General features: G+C 42.9%; 1 protein-coding gene across 1 annotated transcript in view; it reads left to right on the top strand.

The window, feature by feature from the left end:
• Positions 1-20546, top strand: part of NELL1 (neural EGFL like 1) — a 633167-nt gene that overhangs the window by 207415 nt on the left and 405206 nt on the right. Inside the window, exons 8-11 of the mRNA XM_030200710.1 lie at positions 6853-6987; positions 11088-11190; positions 16034-16107; positions 17879-17978. Coding sequence (XP_030056570.1) covers positions 6853-6987; positions 11088-11190; positions 16034-16107; positions 17879-17978 — 412 coding nt within the window. The remainder of the gene's footprint in view (positions 1-6852; positions 6988-11087; positions 11191-16033; positions 16108-17878; positions 17979-20546) is intronic.

The following is a 20546-nucleotide window of genomic DNA, read 5'->3' as shown; positions in this document are numbered from 1 at the left end:
AGGTAGCCAGTCTGAGGATTAGCCTAGTGGTTTATGCAGTGGACTGTAAATGAAGGGACTCAGGCTCAAATCCCACTTTTTTTTTTTTTTTTTTTTAATTGTGAGCCCTCCAGAAACAGAAAAATACCTACTATTCTTAAATATGTAAACCAGCTGCAAACCTGAAGGCTATTGAAGTGGTACATTCAGGTGCAGCAGGTATTTTTCTTTTCCTGAGGGTTCACAATTACAAAATAAGGGGTCCTTTTACAAAGGTGCACTGAAAACTGGCTTGCGGTAGTGTAGACGCAGGTTTTGGGTGCATGTCGATCCATCTTTCAGCGCGCCTGTGAAAAAGGCCTTTTTGAAATTTTTGCCGAAAATGGACGTGCGACAAAATGAAAATGGTTGCGCGTCCATTTTGGGTCTGAGACTTTACCGCCAGCCATTGACCTAGCATAAAGACTCACGCGTGTAACCGGGCAGTAATGGCCTATGTGCGCCAAATGCCACTTGGTGTGCGTCCGTTACGCACGCCCAAAAATAAAAAACATTTTTCAGACGTACGTTTCGGACACGTGCCAAAAATGAAATTACCGCAAGAGCCACTTGGTAGCCGGGCGGTAACTCCATTTTGGCTCACGTTGGGCATGTGTAGACGCTTACGCGACTTAGTAAAAGGACCCCTTAAAGAGTTAAAATGGGATTTGATCCTTGGTCCCTTGGTTCAGAATCCACTGCATTACCACTAGGCTGCCCCTCTGCTCTGCAGGGATGTCTTTGTGGTCGTTCTTCTAAGAATGCTGCCAAACAGATGGCCTTTTCTCTACTTTTTTGCAGTTCATATGTTGGACGTTCCAGATTGTAAAATGGCTGTTCATAGTGGATGTCCTCAACACAAAAACATCCATCTCATGTATTTTCTAACAGGAAATCTTGACGTATTTGCTGTTAAAAAATACAAATGAGATGCACGTCTATTTTGCACATTATGGGCTGGACATCTGACTTGGATGTCCATTTGAAAATGCCTCTCTCACATGTCTTTTATAATGTGGAGAGGCATTTTCGATATAATGTCTAAATCTGACTTTGTATGTTTTGCTGAAAACGTCTAAAAATCAAGTAGAAACGCACAAAACAAAGCCATTGGTACATAGGAGGAGCCAGATTTCCTAGTAGACTGGTCGCACAGGCATCCCAGCAGAGCAGTGGGGCACCCTAGGGGCACTGCAGTGGAATTTACATAAACAGTCCTAGGTACACATCTCACCATTACCCCCGTATATTGTATGGCAAACCCTTCAAAACCCACGAAAAGCTACTGTACCCAAATGTACACCACTATAATAGCTCTTATGGCTGCAGGTGTCACCTATATATGGGTACAGTAGGTTTTGGGGGGACTGACACTTTCCACCACAACTGTAATAGTTAGAGTGGATTATGGGCCTGGGTCAGCTTCTCCACAGTGCACTGCACTGACTACTAGGCTACTCCAGGAACCTGCTTGCTGCTCTAATAGGACTGGCCATAACATCTGTAGCTGTCATAGAGGCTGGTATGTACTATTTCATTTATATCTTTGTGGGGTGGGAGGGGGTCAGTTACAACTGAAGGAGTAAGGGAGTGTCATTCCTTTTTTCCTGCAGTGGTCATCTGGTCATTTAGGTCACTTTTTTAATGGCTTATTTGTTAATAAAACAGGTCTAGACCAAAATATCCAACTTATAGCCCTGGATGTTTTTGTTTTGTTCCATTATGGCAGAAAAGCGTCCAAATGTTAGGAACGCTCAGATCCTGCCCTTAACACACCCCTGACATGTCCTCTTGTGATTTGAACACAGTTCTGATGGACTTCTTTGAATATCATCTGAAAATCGGTTTTGAAAATACCAATTTGGACATTTTTGTGAGAAAATTGTCCAAAATGCAGATTTATACCTCTTTTTAGACGTTTTTCTCTTTTGAAAATGAGTCCCATAGGGTCCCAGAACCAGAACCAGAACCAGCCCCAGCACTGCAGAAATGCTCTCGCACACATTTAAACATGCTCCAATGAGGATGTAAATTTGTGTATGCATTCAATGTGTGGATTCATATCCTTTAGAAAATGTGTGTTCATCACAACCCCGGCCCCTGGGAACAGGCTCGCATGGTCTGCATCAAAGTATGTGCTGTCTTTCTGCACATGTCTACTTTTCATATACATATACTAGCATAGGGTGTTAGAACATGCATTTGATGTAATAATTCCATGATAAAATTACCCTTGATATTCAAATCTTCCAATCATAATCAGTTTGCTTCACTTTCAGAATTATCCTGCGTTTAAATCCCTCTTATATTATCAGATTGCAGCCTGATGTTCTTACCTACATTCTGAATTTAGATGTTTGGTGGATAAGTATTTCCACTTACAAGTATAAATTATACATCTAAGTGGCACTGCCCCTGTAATGTGCCAAGCCCTGCTCTCTTTTTGGATGGTTAACTTTGGTCATTTAAAAGCACTTATGCAGTTAGCACCACTGTCGACCACATAAGTGCTTTTGAATCTTAACGGCAAAATGTTTTCAGGATCATTCTTAAAAGCATAAGAACATAAGAATAGCCATACAGGGTCAGACCAATGGTCCATCTAGCCCAGTATCCTGTTTTCGTGGCCAATCCAGGTCACAAGTACCTGGAAAAATCCCAAAGAGTAGCAACATTCCATACAGAATCCCACAGTAATAAGATTCCATGCTACTGATCCCAGGGCTAAGCAGTGGCTTCCTCCAGGTCTACCTTAATAACAGATTATAGACTTCCTCCAGAAACTTGTCCAACGGAGTGCTTCAAATGTAGGAGAAATCCTATATAATAATTCTCACCTCCAGCGTTCTAATGTGCCTGGTACCGTGGCTCCCTCGGAGGTGGTCTGCTAGGCAGTTTAGAATGTACTGACGTCAGTGATGTCACTGACAGCTGATTCCCAGGCAAGGGGAGGAGTAGGGAAACACGCGGAGCGTGTTTCCCTACTCCTCCCCCTGCCTGGGAAACAGCTGTCAGTGCCCCCCCTCGGCGCAACACCCAAGCCCCTCCCTGCAAAACCGCGAGCCAGGCGGGGGAGGAGTAGAGAAACACACGGAGCGTGTTTCCCTACTCCTCCCCCTGCCTACCAATCAACTGTCAGTGCCCCCCCTTGGCGTAACACCCAAGCCCCTCCGCCCCGGCGCAGCACCTAAGCCCCTACCCCCCCTTGACACATCACCCAAGACCCTCCCCCGGTGCATCACCAAAGCCCCTACCCCCCTCTCGGGCACATCAACTCCCTTGCCACCCGCAGATGCCGATACTAACGCTGTCCGGCCGCTGCTGCTTCTCCTGTGGAGCAGCAGCGGCCGGTACAAAAAGAAAAAAGCCAAAAAAAGATTTTTAACCTGAAACGCGGCTCCGCAGACAGCCATCTGGCATTGGCTGTCGTCACTGCAGCTGCTCCTCCTCTCCCCTCCACGTCACTGCCCCTGCAGGAAGACCCCGGAGGAGCGCAGCGACGTCAGAGGGGAGAGGATGAGCGGCTGCAGAGATGACAGCCAATGCCAGATGTCTGTCTACGGAGCCGTGTTTCAGGTTTAAAATCTTTTTTTGGCTTTTTTTCTTTTTGTACCGGCCGCTGCTGCTCAACAGGAGACACAGCAGCGGCTGGACAGTGTTAGTATTGGCAGCTGCAGGTGGCGAGGGGATTGATGTGCCCGGGGGGGGGGGTAGGGGCTTGGGTGATGCACTGAGGGGGGAGGGGAGGGTCACTGGACATGGGTGGCTGGAGGGGGGCAGGGGGAGGGGAGGGTTGCTGGACATGGGTGGCTGCAGGGGAAGAGGAGGGTCGCTGGACATGGATGGCTGCAGGGGGGGGCAGGGAAGAGGGATGTGGGGAGGGGGTCCTGAGACCAGATGGGTGGCTGCAGGGGAGGGCAGGGGAGACAGAAGGGACGCTGCGGGGGGGCAGGGGGAGAGGAGGGTCACTGGACATGGGTGGCTGCAGGGGGGGCAGGGGAGAGAGGTGGGTCGCTGGACATGGGTGGCTACAGGGGGGGCAAGGGAAAAGGAGAGGAGGGTCGTTGGACATGGGTGGCTGCAGGGGGGCAGGGGAGAGGAGGGTCGCTGGAAATGGGTAGCTGCAGGGGGAGAGGAGGGTTGCTGGACATGGGTGGCAGCAGGGGGGGCAGGGGGAGAGGAGAGTCGCTGGACATGGGTGGCTGCAGGGGGAGCAGGGGAGAGAGGAGGGCCGCTGCACATGCGTGGCTGCAGGGGCAGAGGAGGGTTGGTGGGGAGGGGGTCCTGAGACCAGATGGATGGCTGCAGGGGGGGCAGGGGAGACAGGAAGGACGCTGCGGGGGGGGGGGGATTACCTTCCTAGCGCCCGTTTCATTGCCTACCGAAACGGGCCTTTTATACTAGTATGAATGTAAATGTCACAACCCAAGAGTAGCATGATTCCAGAATCCCAAAGAGTAACAAGATTCCATGCTACCAATCCCAGGGACAGCATTTCTATCTTAATAGCAGATTATGAATTTTTCCTCTAGAAACTAGTCCAAACATTTTTTAATCCCAGATATGCTAACTGCTATTACCATAACCTCTGGTAATGAGTTCCAGGCATCCAGGTCAATATTAATATGCAGCCAGTAGCAGTGAATGTTCATGTTTCAGAAAGTCCTACTGCTATCATGTGCTCTCCAAGAGCGGCAGCTAATGACTTGCAGCCAGTCATTGTGGGGACAGAGCTTTCAGGAAGCAGTGAATTAATTTCTAAGGACCTTGTTACTAAGCTGTGTTAAAGCTTTGCAGTCACTGTATGTTAATTGCTAAAAATAACACACAGTATTTACAAAACCTCTGTCTTAAATGTTTGGGGTGTTCACGGCATTTTGCTATACAGTTAAAACAGAGAAAAAATAGCTATCATATATTGACTGTACAGCAGATAACATACAGTGCAGATAGTTGCACCTCTTCAGGTATATTAAGTGCTCTGAAATGTCTGTCATGTTAATGGTTAAAGGTCAGTGACTACTTCAAGGTTAACTGTAAGCAGTCGCATAGCCAGACCTTCAGTTTTTGGGGTCCTGAACCCAAAGTGAGGGGTACAAAATTTTGCCCTAAATCCTCCACTCTCCAACTCTACCCTTGCCCTGCTCTCAGTACCCCCCCCAACCTGCTGAGCTCCTGCAGGTTGCTGAATCTGGTGATACATCCAGGTTAGATAAAAGACAAACTTTTACTTTACCTTGATGAATTTTCCCCTACATGTTTTCTTTCAACCATATGCAGTGTTATCAGGTTTAGTACGTATATATTCTAGGTTAGTGTGCTTTCCACTGCTTCCTTCACAGATTCTAGGATCCTAGAAACACAGATAATTTTTACTGGCAGGAGAGTGCAACTGGGTTTTGCTGTATCTATTTATTTCCAAAAATTATATTCCACTTAATTAGAAGTCAGTTTTAAGCAGATTATGTAAGAACACATAATAGAACAAAAAACACAAATTAAACAAAAATATAACAGGACATAAAACCAAGTAAGCTAATAAAAAATTAATAAAAAGATAATAAAACAGGTTATCCAAAAAACGTGATTGAAAAAGAATGCCTTGAGCTGTTTCCTAAAAGTTAAATAGGCTCCTTCAGCAATTAAACTGAATTCCATGAGGGACTTTGCAACAGAAAAATGCACTGCACTAGTTCCTGCTTACCAGTCAAATTTTGCAAGCAGAATGCGAGTACAACAAAGCTCATACAGGATCTTGAAGATAACTGTCTTGAAGTGTCTTGAAAATAACTGCAAGATGCTTCGTTTGTATCATGATAAAGTAGAGAACATAGCTTGAACTTAATTCTTGGAATCACTGGTATTAGAATATAAGAATAGCCATGCTGGGTCAGAACAATGGTCCACCGTGCCCAGTTTCCGGCTTCCAACAGTGGCCAATCCAGGTCACAAGTACTGACAGAATCCCAAATAGTAGCAAGATTCCATAAAGAATCCCACAGTAACAAGATTCCAGGGATATGTAGTGGCTTCCCTCAGGTCTATCTTAATAGCAGATTATGGACTTTTCCTCCAGGAACTTGTCCAATAGAGAGCTTCAAGTGTAGGAGATTAGCAGGAAGGCCCAGATAAAGTTTCATTACAAAGGCTGTTTAAATGCAAGCTTGGCAAAATATTTCAACATGTTCAAAAGCCTAAGCCTCTGATGTTCAGCCCGCTTTGTTCAGTGTTTTTTTTAAACACTGGATATTGCAGGATTTTTGTATCTAGATATTCAGCCAGGAATCCAGATATGGGTTGGACAGCCCTCTTGCAGTTTTAACTTCATCTGGGCACTTATCTGCTTTACCGCTGCTAATTGGATGAATGCTAGCTCTGCCCAGAGTCTGCCACTCTCAGGATAGTGCTGATTTGCGATACCACTAAAAATCCAGGTATGCACCAGCTGAGTGAGATTTAGGAATGTTTCCTACCTGGATAAGTTCTGCTGAATACTGACACCTAAGCTTATACATTACTGATGACACTGTGCCTTTCACCTGTAATTAGGAATCCATTCTGATCTCCCATTTTTTTTTTTTACTACCCAATGCTGATGTGGGGTAGCCTCACTTCTAAATACCCTCAGGGTACCCGAGAGACAGCCCTGTTTTACTTTCCTTCATTAACTCGTAGGATCTGTCATCAATATATCTGTCTTCCATTAACTGTGGTTTCATTTGACATTGCAAAACAAAAAAAAAAAAAGAAAATTTGAGTTGCTCATTTTAAAACCTTTTTTTTAAACCCTGTATATGAATTACAGAAATTATACCAAGTGATTTTCATTTGTAGCTAAATTATGCAGAGACAAGGCTTAGTCAATTGGAAAGCTGTCACTGTGAGAAGACCTGCCAAGTGAATGGAGTGATCTATCGAGGCCAGGACTCCTGGGTAGAGGATGATCACTGCAGGAACTGCACATGCAAAGTAAGATTCTTGCAAAAGGTTTCAGGGATAGAGCACCTAATTATAGTGCAATGATGGCTCTTGAATACGGAATGTTAACTTGGAGAATTATTACCTTTTTAGTATGCATCCCATAGCAATGCACACAGTTGTGAAGGAGAGCTGGACATGTGCCAGATTTTAATGTGAATATTTAGTAAATAAAATCAGCTTTCCCTCTGACGCTTCTCCTGCCTTTGTTCTAATTATATCCCTGGGGAAGTACTGATTTTGGAAAGTAATTTTGCTATCTGTTCCTAGACATGTCTTTGTGCTCTGTATTGTTGCAGTCTATTGAGCTTGAACTCCCTGCATGAACAAAATATGTTTCCAGTGTATTTTGTATATTCCTTTAACCAGCTTAAAATCTAAATGAGATCAGCAGAAAATGTATATGTAAATTATTATTTGGCTAACATTATTTGATAAATATCTGAATTGGACCTATGTTTGTGCAGACAAATAGAAAACCTGTTGTTAAAATCTCTGTTGTTTATATGCTTGATGAAACAGCCTCTTGTTCAATCTAATGCAGCGGGTGAGTTTTGGCAGCTGAATATTCAAGGAGAATATGCGGGGGGGGGGGGGGGGGGGGGGGGGTAGAATTCCTAGGGAATATTCCACAGGCTGTTATTCTGATATAAATACAATTTCTTTGCATTTGGCTCACATCTTTTCAGTAGTAGCTCAAGGCGAATTACATTTGGGTATATAGGCCCAGATGCACAAAACTTTAACAACCCTTTAACGACCATTTTTCGAAGAAATCGCCAACCGTTTCATGTACTAAAGCCCATTTTTCGAGGACCGTAGCAGCTAACGAAAATGGAATGCAGATGAGCAATCAGTGTAGAAACCCTTTTCAAATGACATGCACTAACCTTTTCCGATTGGTTTAACGAAGGAAAACGCCGAGAAATCTAACAACAGGTCTGTACCTGTCGTTAGGGCTCTCCGGCTAAAAACTGTAATGTGAAACTCAAAAAAGAACCAATTGCAGCGAAGAAGATACGCGAGACGCGCTGTGATTGGACAAAAACACGTTGTACCTGTATCTTAGCCTGTTTTGCTTTTAATAAAGCTTATAGAAAACGTGTCGTAACCACGTTAATACAGCGCGTGCACTGCAGACATACGCAGTATATTAACATTGGTACGAGTTGGAGAAGTAATGGTAGCCAGAGGGAGAAAGCCAAACTTTGAAAATCTCAATCTCAGGAAAAGCTGCATGAAATCAGCTCCGCTAGTACTCAGCAGGAACCTGTGATTAAAAAAAAACAGTGCGGCGAATTGATTCTTTTACACTGTCGACGCACGCCTATGACATCACAGGCGTGCGATAGCCACGCCTACAACACACGCTTTCCGAATGGACCAGTGCACATGCGTTCCGTACGCTGCTACGGCACATTAGCGAAACTTTCGGGAATCAGGGTTTGCAATACCGCACCAAACTTTTTGGGGCTGTGTTTTTGGAGCATGCTTCGTTATTTGAGATTCGGTAAAGGTTTTTACGTTTCTGATTTTTTTACGTTTGCTTGATGCATCTACCCCAAAGTTAGGTATGTTCTTGTCCCTGGAGGGCTCATAGTCTTTGTTTGTAGTTAAGCTAATAAAGAGTTAACTGAGTTGCCCAAGACCACAAGGAGCAGCAGAGTAATTTGAACCCTAGTTTCTCTGGTTTGTAGCTTGATGCTTTAACCATTAGGCTGCTCTTCTGATTCTTGCTTGAACTCCATCAAATTGCATCCCTAAGTCATCCATTGATAGGGAGTAGTAAAAACAAGAAGAAGTATAACAGTTGGCAGTTTTGGTTTGATGAAGGCTCTTATTTTAGAACCCCCCCCCCCCCCTATATAAATGGCAACATGTAAATGTTTGGAAAGGCCCAGATATTTGTGCTATTTCAGAGCAGGAGCCATCCACAAGTGGGGTAGCTAAGTATATACAGCTATCAAGAGGGTGTGGGTAGTGTGGAGAGAGGGAGTGGTCTGGATAGGCCTACAATACAGATAGGAAGTCTACACCTGTATTGAGAAAGATAGATGCTGGGATAGATGCATGTTTAAGTGCCTGCTGTAAGGGGCAGCTATAAATCTTGATGTTTGTACTCCCCCAAGCACCCCTCCCAATGTTTGCCCTCATGATCACCTCTCCAACATCTAATCCCATCTGTTTCCAAAGGCATCCCTCCGCCCCTCCCGTGAGAAACTCCAATCCCAGACGGCAGACCTCTATTTGCCCTGTATGTGGAAGCCTGACCTCTAGTGTAAATATTACAGTATTATGGCTAAAGGTTTCAACAGGCATTTTGGATAGCTTGATTGTCCAAATGGGAGTAAGTGGGAATTGCTCCTGTCCATTAGACCCCAGGGACTCTCAATAAGCTTAGGAAATGGGTTAAGGATGCGGGTCAGGGGGCTGCCAGGAGGGTTCCATTTATAAGGTTTCAGTCTCAGGGAAATGGGGGGTGGCACGAGCCTGGAAGGAGGTCTAACTCCCACTCCTTGTGTATTCCTGGGAGGAGGCTACCATGTATTAGGCAGTTGCCCACATATGGGGGACTTTGCTGAGGGGGGACCACAATGGAGTGATTGCTGCAAGGGGCCAAAAGTTGGCGGATTTGGAGGGAATTGCTGTAGGTGGGGGGGGGGGGGGGGTCTGCCATCTGGGGGGAGGGGCAGTAATTAATGCTGGAGTCAGGGCCTTTTCCATTTGGGTTTGCACGCAGATCCACCCTGCACCCTATTCTATAAAAATGTATGTCTAAATTGTATAGTGTGCAATAAAAAGGGGATCTGACCACAGGAGGGGCATAGATGGGTCTGGGTGTTCCCAGAAATTAGGTGTAATTACATTACGTTATATTTTGCTCTTCTATACCTCAATGTTCCCTGAGAGTTCTATGCAGTGTACATAGTCAGAAGATGCAGGACAAATTCCTGGATGTACATCAATTTAAAATATCCAACACTAACAATCATAAAAATAGGTTTTAGTAGCTTTCTTAAATGCTGACTATTGAGAAATTTGTTGAATATTCAGTGGCAAAGAATTCCACCAGTATGATGATTGATAAAAGAGCGTTCCATTAAACAGAGTTTTGTAATTCACACCCCTTGGACTGGGGCATTGTAGTAACAAAGGTAATCTGCATCCTAGTGCTGAATTTCTGACTGAGAGATGAATTATGTTCCCTAGATATAAGGGAGCATAACCATAAATTATTATAAAAAGTCATAGAACAGAGCTTAAACAATACACGAGATCTTGCTGGAAGTCAGTGAAGCTTTTTCAGGAGTGGAAAAGCGGACAAGTATTTAGAAGATCGATAAATCAGATGTGCTGCAGTGTTCTGTAGTGTTTGAAGTCATCTAAGAAGACCCTCATTTAGTCCCATTTACAGACATTGCAGTAGTCTAGACAGGACAAAAGTAAAGATTGTACCAGTAAACTATAAGCTGACTGATTAAAAAAGGATCTGATCCTTCTTAATTTCCGCAAAGTATTAAAAGCTTTCATTATCAGTGCATTGATTTGAGAGTCAAGTGTTAAATGCTTGTCGAAGTTGACACCCTAAATCTTTAGCTGCTTTTCTAATTGGTAAGAAGTTTCTTGAATCCCAATGTTATAGAATGGGGTCATTTAAGCATCCAACTGCCAGGATCCACACCAGGTTTTAGGAGGTGTAACTGCCGCACTCAGAGTTAGGTTTAGTATTTTATAACGGGCATTCCACACAGAGCTCTTTGCAGAATGCTACTTTAGCACGAATCTTCCTGGCACCTAACCCTGGGCATTCCTTCTAGGATTCTGCCCTAAATGGCCATGCAGTAACGCTGATAAATGCAAATAATGCAGCTTGTAATGCCCATGTAAATGTACCTTAAATGTGGGTGTTCACACTAATTTCTTTTCTTATGAGTGGGGTGTCTTATTGAGTAGGTCTTCATTGGCATCATTTTTTTTCTAATCTATGCAGTTTTGCTTAAGTTTCTGTTTGCATTTTTTAAGCTTCATTGTAACATGTTAATACAGTGTTAACTTATTTCCTTCTGTTTTTCTCATGTCATTCATCTTAGTATGGAGCAGTAGAATGTAGAAGAGTGGCCTGTCCACCTCTGAACTGTCCAGCAGACACTTTGGCAGTGCACGTACAAGGCCAGTGTTGCAAAATGTGCAGACGTAAGTGTATATATAACATCTCTATTCCTGTGCTCATATACTAAGAACTGTTCAGGGAAGAGTTTTGCCTGTAGTTTAAAGGATGAGATCAGCAAATTCATGAATGTTCAGCCTTGTCTCGTATTTACCAAGTAGTGATATGGCCGGACACAGGATAAAATGGGAGCCATGTAAAATGAGTCCATCTTGTTGGGCAGACTGGATGTACTGTTCAGGTCTTTATCTCCCGTCATTTACTATGTTACTTTCAGGCTTATTTTCGAAAGTGATCGCCAGCGATCTGCCAACATAAATCGGGAGATGGCCGGCAATCTCTCAAAAGTGGCAAAATCGGTATAATCGAACGCAGCTTTTTTGAAACCATCGCCGCTTTCCCGTCACCATGCTGGTGAAAGTTCAAGGGGGCGTGTCGGCGGCGTAGCGAAGGCGGGACATGGGCAGGCATGGGCGTGACTACCAGATGGTTGGCTTTCACGGATAATGGAAAAAAAAAAGCGGCGTTAAGCAGTATTTCGCCGGGTTTACTTGGTCCTTTTATTTTCATGACCAGCCTGTATGCCAGCCTCAAATGTCATACCCAGCTCCCTGACAGCAGTATGCAGGTCCCTGGAGCAGTTTTTAATGGGTGCAGTGCACTTCAGACAGGCAGACCCAGGTCCATCCCCCCCCTACCTGTTACACTTCTGGTGCTAAGTGTTGAGCCCTCCAAACCCCCCCCAAAACCCACTCTACCCACATGTAGGTGCCCCCCTTCACCCATAAGGGCTATGGTAATGGTGTAGAGTTGTGGGGAGTGGGTTTGGGGGGCATTTGAGGGACTCAACACCCAAGGTAAGGGAGCTATGCACCTGGGAGCTATTTGTGTATTTTTTAAACATGTTTAGAAGTGCCCCCTAGGGTGCCCGGTTGGTGTCCTGGCATGTCAGGGGGAGCAGTGCACTACAAATGCTGGCTCCTCCCATGACCAAATGCCTTGGATTTCACCGGGTTTGAGGTGGCTGGCATTTTTTTCCATTATTGCTGAAAAACAAAACTGGCCATCTCAAACCCGGCGAACTCTGGCATTTGGCTGGGCTAACCGTATTATTGAAAAAAAAGATGGCCGGCCATCTTTTTCAAAAATACGGTTCCGGCCAGCTGTTGCGCCGCCGCCAATATAGATCGCCGACGATCTATTTCGCCGGCGACGTTCGATTATGCCCCTCCATGTTAACAAGAGGAAAAGTGTAATGCACATGCTGGGCCTCAGCTTCACTCAGTTTACTAGACTTTAACACATTAAAAAAAATTGAAATCTAAGTCTGATGTAAGCAAAATGAGTAAATTACAAATATATTTCAGTAATGTTTTTTCCCCATCTCTCGCTTTCATTCCTTGAAGATATCTCTCTAATAACTTACGCCTGATGGCAACAAGATTTTAATCCTTATAAACAAACATCTCTTTCCAAAGGAACACTTTATTTGCCAGAACTAGGGGAGATTGTCTGGGGCATTTTTCAAAGCTCTGATTCTGTGGTGAAAGTTTGCACAATCCAGTCCATGATTGGCACCGAACCTGTCATCTTGTTGTGACAGCCCTTCAGTGTGCCAGTCAAGGGAAAGAGCTTTACAGTTGATTGGAGTTCATTACATATTCCAGATCCTTGCCTGAATGACTTGTTAGGGCTAAAAGCAGTCACTTTTGGGCACCCTGGCAGCTGCTGAGACTGTCCTTAGCATTTTGCAGTGAGTGGGAGAATAGCTGTGATTTCCCCAAACATTTGAATGGGAAGTAACTAGATTTCATCCCCCTTTTTTTCATTGCCTACTGCTTCTCAGCTGTAATTGTACTATGATGACTCTTATGCAACCAGGTAGTATTTAGCAAGCTTATAATTCCTTTGTTATTCATGATTGGGGTAGAAGGCAGTTGTCACATTTTTTATTTGTATATGCAGATTTTTGGGACTTTAAATAAAGGGGTATGTCTCCATACCCGCATCAGATTTTAGCAAGCAATCTGTATTTACAGGTTAAAGTCTCAGACATGCCATTAACTTGTCAGACGATGTAAAGCACTTTTGTTTTTCATTTTTTTTTAAGTAGCTTGATTGAAGACAGGCATTGTAATGCTTCAGCAACAGGAAAAAATGCTAATGAGATTTCTGTTCCTGGTCCTGGTCTTAAAAAACAGATGGGCAAGCAGTCCATTAGTCCCAGAAAATGGAAGATGAGGAAGCAGACACAGTGAAGGATAAACTTACAAGTTATCCGCTCACTTTCCCCATGGTAGGAGAACTAGAGTGTGGTGAATGAGCAGAGACGTTCAGTTTATTTTATGCTCTATATTACCTGGTAGGTGGTTAAACCACACCCTAGTTCTCCTACCTTGGGGAAAGTGAGTGGATAACTCATTGAGGTTTTATATCCAGTGGGGTTCCTTGGTTGGCTGCCACCTGGGGCAGTTCGCCGTTGCGCATCCCCCTCCCCCGGATTCAGCGTCATCCGTCCTCCCCGGGTGCAGCACGTCATCCGTTCTCCCCGGGTGCAGCATGACATCCCTCCCCTCGGGTGCAGCATCCCCCCTGGGTGCAGCGTCCCCCCTGGCACATCATCTTCCCCCCCTGTTGCATTACCTTCAAGCCCCCACCGGTGCATTCTTCTTACCTGCTGGGGTGCTGGGAGCAGCTGCGCGGCTGTCGGTTTCCTGCTCCTTCTGCCCCGGAACAGGAAGTAACAGCAGAGGGAGCAGGGAACAGGCGGAGCCGACAGCCATGCTGCTGCTTCCTGCACCCCTCCTGCAGCGTGCACCTGGGGCGGACAGCCCCCACCGCCCCACCCTCAGTACCCCACTGTTTATATCACCCCTGACGCAGCCCCATTGGGTGAAACACAGCCGTGTCGGGCATTCTTTTACCTGCTCTCTACAATAAAGACTTGTAAGTTCATCCTTCACCGTGTCTGCTTCTTCACCTTCCATGTTCCTGATCTTGGCCTGCGCCTACAAAGCACAGCTCACCTCAGGTCTAAGGGCGCCTTTTACAAAGCATCACTACAGATTAGCATCCGTTGAATGTGAAAAAAACCATGGAAATTGAATGGGCTTCTTTGCATTCAGCCCGTCGAAAATTCGTAGTGCCACTTTGTAAAAGGAACCCTAAGTCATTAAGGGGCCAGCTTTCAAAAGAGCTTCTATAGGAAAAGTCCACAGGTAGTATTTGCTATTAGACATGACATCAATTTTCAGTGGTAACACTTTTCCTTTTGGAAATTGGCTCGGGAAAAGTGCATACACAGATTTGCAAATGCTGTTTATGTGAGTTCATTTCCCATGTAAATGTATGTGTGCCCTTTTGGAAATCCAAACATACATGCTTAAGTATATTCCCTGCCCTATTCACATCCTCAAGAATGTCTTGTCGATGTGCGGATAGACGTATGCAGCTAGAGAAATTATGGGCCTTTTACAAAGGCGCTTAAGGGCCTACATATGTCTACTGCGTGCCAAATCGGCATTACCACCTGGCTACTGCGTGCCACGGATGGTAATTCTGAATTTGGCATGCGCAAAAAACACACGGTAGAAAATATTTTCTATTTTCTACCACAGGGCGCCTACCCGGTGGTAAACGGCAGTTGGTGTGTGCTGCATGCTTTCCACCTGGGTAGCGCATGAGACCTTACCTCTAAGTCAGTGGGTGGCGTTAAGGTCTCAGGCCAAAAATGAACACGCCCTGGTTTTCATTTTGCCGCACGTCCATTTTATGACCTGTTAAAATGATCCCTTTTTTCCAGATGCGGTACAATAAGGGTCTAGCATGTGCCAAAAACACGCACCCACACTGCTGCAGGCCAGTGTTTGGTGTGTTTTTATAAAAGAGCCTGTATGTGCATTAAGAAACCCTTTTACTAAGCTGTGGTTAACCCTTTTAATAAACATGGAAACATTGAATCATGACAGCAGATAAGGGCCAAATGGCCCATCCAGTCTGCCCTTCCTCAGTAACCACTAGCTTCTCCTTTTCCTAAGGTATCCCACATGCCTACCCCACACTTTCTTAAACTCCAACACAGTCCTCATCTCCGTGACCTCCACCGGGAGGCCATCCCACTCATCCACCATCCTTTCCGTGAAATAGTATTTTCTAGATTCCGCCTAAGCCTGTTTCCTCTTGACTTCATTCTATGCCCTCTCATTCCAGAGTTTCCTTTCATTTGGAAAAGGCTCACCTCCTGTGCATTAAAGTGAATGTGCTGTGTCGGAATTACCACACTGCCAGTCGCTAGTGTGGCTTTCTAAACAGTGGGGGTGTTGGTGTAGGAGTAGCCTAGTGGTTAGTGCAGCGGACGTTGATCCTGAGGAACTGGATTCGATTCCCAGTGCAGCCCCTTGTGACTCTGGGCAAATCACTTATAAGACCCTCCATTGCCCCAGGTACAAAATAAGTACCTGTATATAGTATGTAAAGAGCTTTGATTGTAACAACAGAAAGGTGGTATATCAAATCTCATCCTCTTTTATTATATTTATGTTTATACTTGGCCATTTTACTATTGTTATGCTGTTAACAAAATTGTAAGTTTTATGTTATACTGTACCCGCTGTACACCACCTTGGGTGAATCAATTGATAAAGGCAGTTAATAAATCCCTATAAATAAATAAATAAATAATACTATAAAGAAATCAGGCACCTCCTTTTCTTCGTAAAATAGGCTTGAAAAAGTACCTGTTTGGCCTCTAGTCCTAGGCGGCCTTTTAAAGAATTACCCTCAAAAGGCAAAACACATGAAGAATTTACTGCAAATGTTGGTTATGTGGGTTCAGGCTATTGCACATAATGTTTTTTGATTATATTACAGCTAAGTGCATCTATGGAGGAAAGGTTCTGGCAGAAGGTCATCGTATTCTGACTAAAAGCTGCAGGGAATGCAGAGTAAGTGGCTTATATGAAATATCTATGGCAGACAAGTCATAGAGATTGTGTCCTGAATGCACAGTGTAACATCAGAGAAGCTTTTCTCAACTATGTCCCTTAGATTTCAAGACCATGAAACAATGTAGATTCCTAACAGTTGTTTAGAGAGTGTTGACTCCAAGAATGAGACCACATTTAGGAGCCCTTTGACTAAGATGCAGTAAAAGTGGCCTTATCGTGTACATATGCGGGTCATTCCCACACGCTAGTGCCATTTTTACCGTGTGGGTAAAATAGCTGATTTTCCTAGCTCCAGCATTAATGGCTATGCACTAATTTTCCCATTAGCACATGGCTATTAGCATGTGAGCCTTTAACCTATTTTGTTGGTGGTAAGAGCTCACATGCTAACCACACTAATCATTTAGTGCACGGCAATGTAGCTACGCTAACTGATTAGCACAGAACACCCCTACTCTCTGCCCTCAGTGCTAAAAACCAATTTTTTTAGCATGTAGTTTGCATGCACACGTAGAAAAATTACTGCAGGACACCTCAGCGTGCCCCGTGGTACCCCATTTAACATTGCAGTAAGCAAAAGGGCCCCTTAGAAAGTGTCAGGATCCAAACGTTGGACTATTATGGGGTCTGAAAAGCTCTTATGGACCAAGGTGCAATGGAGGCGGTATGGACTGGCCTAACTTTATCCAGCTACGGTCTGAATTTCGCCAGTCCCCGGATATGTATCAACGGCTAACAAATACCTGGATAGCCGCATTGAACTTGAAGTTGTATGGGAAAACGTGGGGTATAAATGTCAAAACTCAACCAGAACAAGTTAACAGTGAACTCTTCTATTCGATTACTTTAATTGCTATTTCATTTTCGTTACTGAATGTTATTCATTACCCTTGATTTCTAACTCCTGAAATGTACTGTATATCCATTTACTTCTAATGTACTTCATATTTCTGTAGTTTAATTGTAATAATTAATAATATGCACTTCTCATTCCAGAAATGGTTACCGCCATTTCGGCATAATGTAAGCCACATTGAGCCTGCAAATAGGTGGGAAAATGTGGGATACAAATTCAGCAAATAAATAAATATTAAATACTGGTATTTGGGTATGACCCAGTGCTAAAATATCTAGAATAGAAAAGCCCTTGGTAGCCAACGTTTAAAAAATGCTGAGTACTACAGACTCAGTATTGCTCCAGAGTTTCTTAGCTGTAAGAAAGTGAGGGTAAAAACAGTTTACTTAGGGCTTGTGTTTATTGCTGCAGGAAAGGAGCACGGCCCTTTTGATCGATATTTGTCGCCATATTTTGTGTTTCTGTTTAAACAGCATAGTTAAACTGGATTTTTAAAATAGTGTCAGTTGATTTATTTTGTTTGCTGCTGATCACACTTCACATCTAGGACACCCGGGATATAAACAACTTGTTTATTGGGGAGATTGTTCATGAAATCAAAGACCTGCAGCATCGTAAACATGTTAAGGAAACCCTTGGAATGGACAAGTTAACTTTCTTAAGGTTTTGAGAACTGTACAGCTTAGAAAACTGTAAAAGAAAACTAGTTTAACTGCAGCGATTTGAAAAGAATACAAATGAATAAGAAGAAACTTGAAATTATTGTAGAAAAGATGAATGTAGCTTGCTGGCTGTCAGTCTTGTACGTTAATGATTAAACAGTTCCTGAGCTCTGGGATGGCTAAACCTGTCACCCTTAGCTTGCATTGACATTTTCAGCAGTATATTCTTTTTTAAATTACTTCTTTGCAGAATGGCGTTTTAGTAAAAGTAACTGAAGCTTGTCTAACTTTGAACTGCACAGAGAATGATCACGTTCTCCCGGAAAACCAGTGCTGCCGAGTCTGCAAAGGTAAGAGGCAGAGATTTAATTTCTAATGTTTAGGAGCAATCTTTTCATTTCTGGAAAGTAATAATGTATAGATGTTTGGTTTAAATTGGTTTGGGGGAAGCTTTATTGTCAAATAGGCCTCTCTCATTATGAGTGGCAGTGCTTTTCAATTAGTGGTGCAAAAGCTTTTAGGGAGTGATTCAGTCCTTCCATCTGTCCGTCCATAAACTGGACAGATTGGCTTCAGACATAGGATTAAGGTCACTCATGGTCTGACAAATAAGAGTATTAAATGTGTTCTGAATGTGGTGATTTGAGCATTCTCAAGAGGCTGGTATTGAAAAGCAGGCCATTTCCATGCATATAACTGATTTGAGGTCGCAATATATTTTTTTAAAGTTTTCCTACAGATTAACAAAAATTCTATATTATTCACACTTTGCTAATATGAGAGGTGTCTTTAGTCTTTCTAAGTTGAGGAAGACTGGCTGTTTCCAAACCTGGTCTTCAAGATCTTTAGCTATATCTGTTTATCAAACCCTTCTCAATGAGTAGTCGCCAATTAAATCTGTACAAGTTTGGCCTAAGAACCAGGCTGGTGGCATATTGAAAACCAGACCCATCAGAGGTCAAGTTGCAGATGCTCTGAGCTGGGAAATAATTTAGAAATAGGACATGTAACCTTATAGGCATAGGGCATGGAAAAGTGATTTAATTGTACTCACAATTCAATGCAAAATCAATTTTTTCAGTGCTTGTTAAAATTTGGAGTGGGTCTCTCCATTCGTGCAAGTCTCTACAATTTACATTTTCATTAGAAGCAGAAATTGGTTTTGAAGCAGTGATTCAGAACAATGGCTGTCTTTGCGTTTGTTCTCTCAAGAGATGTATTTATTTATATATGCCATTTCTATCCCACATTAGCCAAAGTGAAACTCAGATTCAATGTAGCTTATAATATAAACATAAAAGAAAAGAAATACATTAGAGTTACCTTTTAAAGAATACATCATAAAAATAATATACAGGAAGTGATGGGGCAAATTCAGTGGGGCGTCAGGAAGAAGTGAAATATAAGGAACTAAATGATATTCAGCACTGAGTTCTAACATTGTTGAAGACTGAGCTAAAAAAGTAAGTTTCCAATAAACTACAAACTAACCCATAATCACTAGTATATCTAATTTGTTTAGGAAGAGAATTCCCGATTTTGGTGCATTGATAAGAAAAGTTAGCATTGTGGATTGTTTTGTAAGATACATTTCTGCAACTGGGGAAATGTAAAATGAGATATTCTCTGGATGACACGGAAGCATTGTGTGGAGGTAAATCAATGAGTTCACTTATATAGGACGGTGACATACCAAATAAAATTTGATCGACCAATACACATAGCTTGAATTAAATTCTGCTCTTTATAGGTAACCAGTGTAGATTATGAAAGAGTGGGGTAGCTTTAGCAAAGCGCAGTGATTTACAAATTAGATGGGCAGCCGTGTTTTGAAACAGTTTGTAGTTTTTAAAGAAGGCCATATTTAATTTCAGCATAGATGGAATTACAATAGTCGATTTTTGTTAGAACAACAGATTTGGTTAAGATACGGAAGACTAGTCTTATGAAAAATTATCGCAATCTCCAAAGCATATGGAGAGAACTAGAGACAACATTTGAGGCTTGACTTTCTAAGGATAAAAACTAATCAGTTGTACCCCCTAAGATTTTCATTGAGGATACAAGAGGATATGTTATATTATCAATTGTAAAATTTCAACTTTGCACCAATTTTTTCAAGGATTAGATCATTTTGGCACTTCATGAGCTGCTAGGTGAAAATAAAACAAAGCAAAGCAAAGGAATTGGTGGAGAGATGAAGGAATTCTGTTTGACTCTTTGGAAAGTATGTTGCCCTGTGGAGGCATTTGTGCTGAGAGGAAGGTGGGGAGGCTGAAGCAATCCCAGAACACAGAGATGTGTTTGACAGCAGGGCAAGGAGCTTGTGGGATAGGGAGAATCAGAGATGAACTGAGTTGAGGGGAGCCTAGCATTTTCAGGGATGAAGTGAGAGAGGGATAAGAGGTGGATGAGCTCATTAATTTTTATTAAATCATTTATTTATACTTTTTCATTTTACAAGGGTCACTCGCAAACAGTAATACAGAGATGATTGCACATTAATACAATATAAGAAGAAAACAATCCCAACTAGATATATGGATTATATACAATCTTTCTCTTTCTTAGACCACAAAGTGAAAAAAAAAATAGGGAGAGTGAAATAAGACAAGGAGATCAATTAAACAGTAAACAGAAAAAAAGAAAACATGGTATTAACCTGATTATCCCCAGATATTACTCATCTAATTCATTATTCCACCTTGATCATCTGGTTGGCTTCCTCAACACCAAATACGGCGTATAGTCAATTCATTTCATTAAGAACATACTTATTGTCCAGGTTTTAGTTGGAAATAATACATCTGATTACATTCTCTCTCTTTTAAAAACCAGAAAATATTTAACGATACATATACTGATGTCTCTAATTCAAATCCCACTGATTAAAGCAATCCCAGTTTTCACAGGCTTCA

Source organism: Microcaecilia unicolor, chromosome 4, assembly GCF_901765095.1.
Source record: "Microcaecilia unicolor chromosome 4, aMicUni1.1, whole genome shotgun sequence".
Taxonomy (NCBI): Eukaryota; Metazoa; Chordata; class Amphibia; order Gymnophiona; family Siphonopidae; genus Microcaecilia; species Microcaecilia unicolor.
This window is presented reverse-complemented; position numbering and strand designations above follow the sequence as displayed.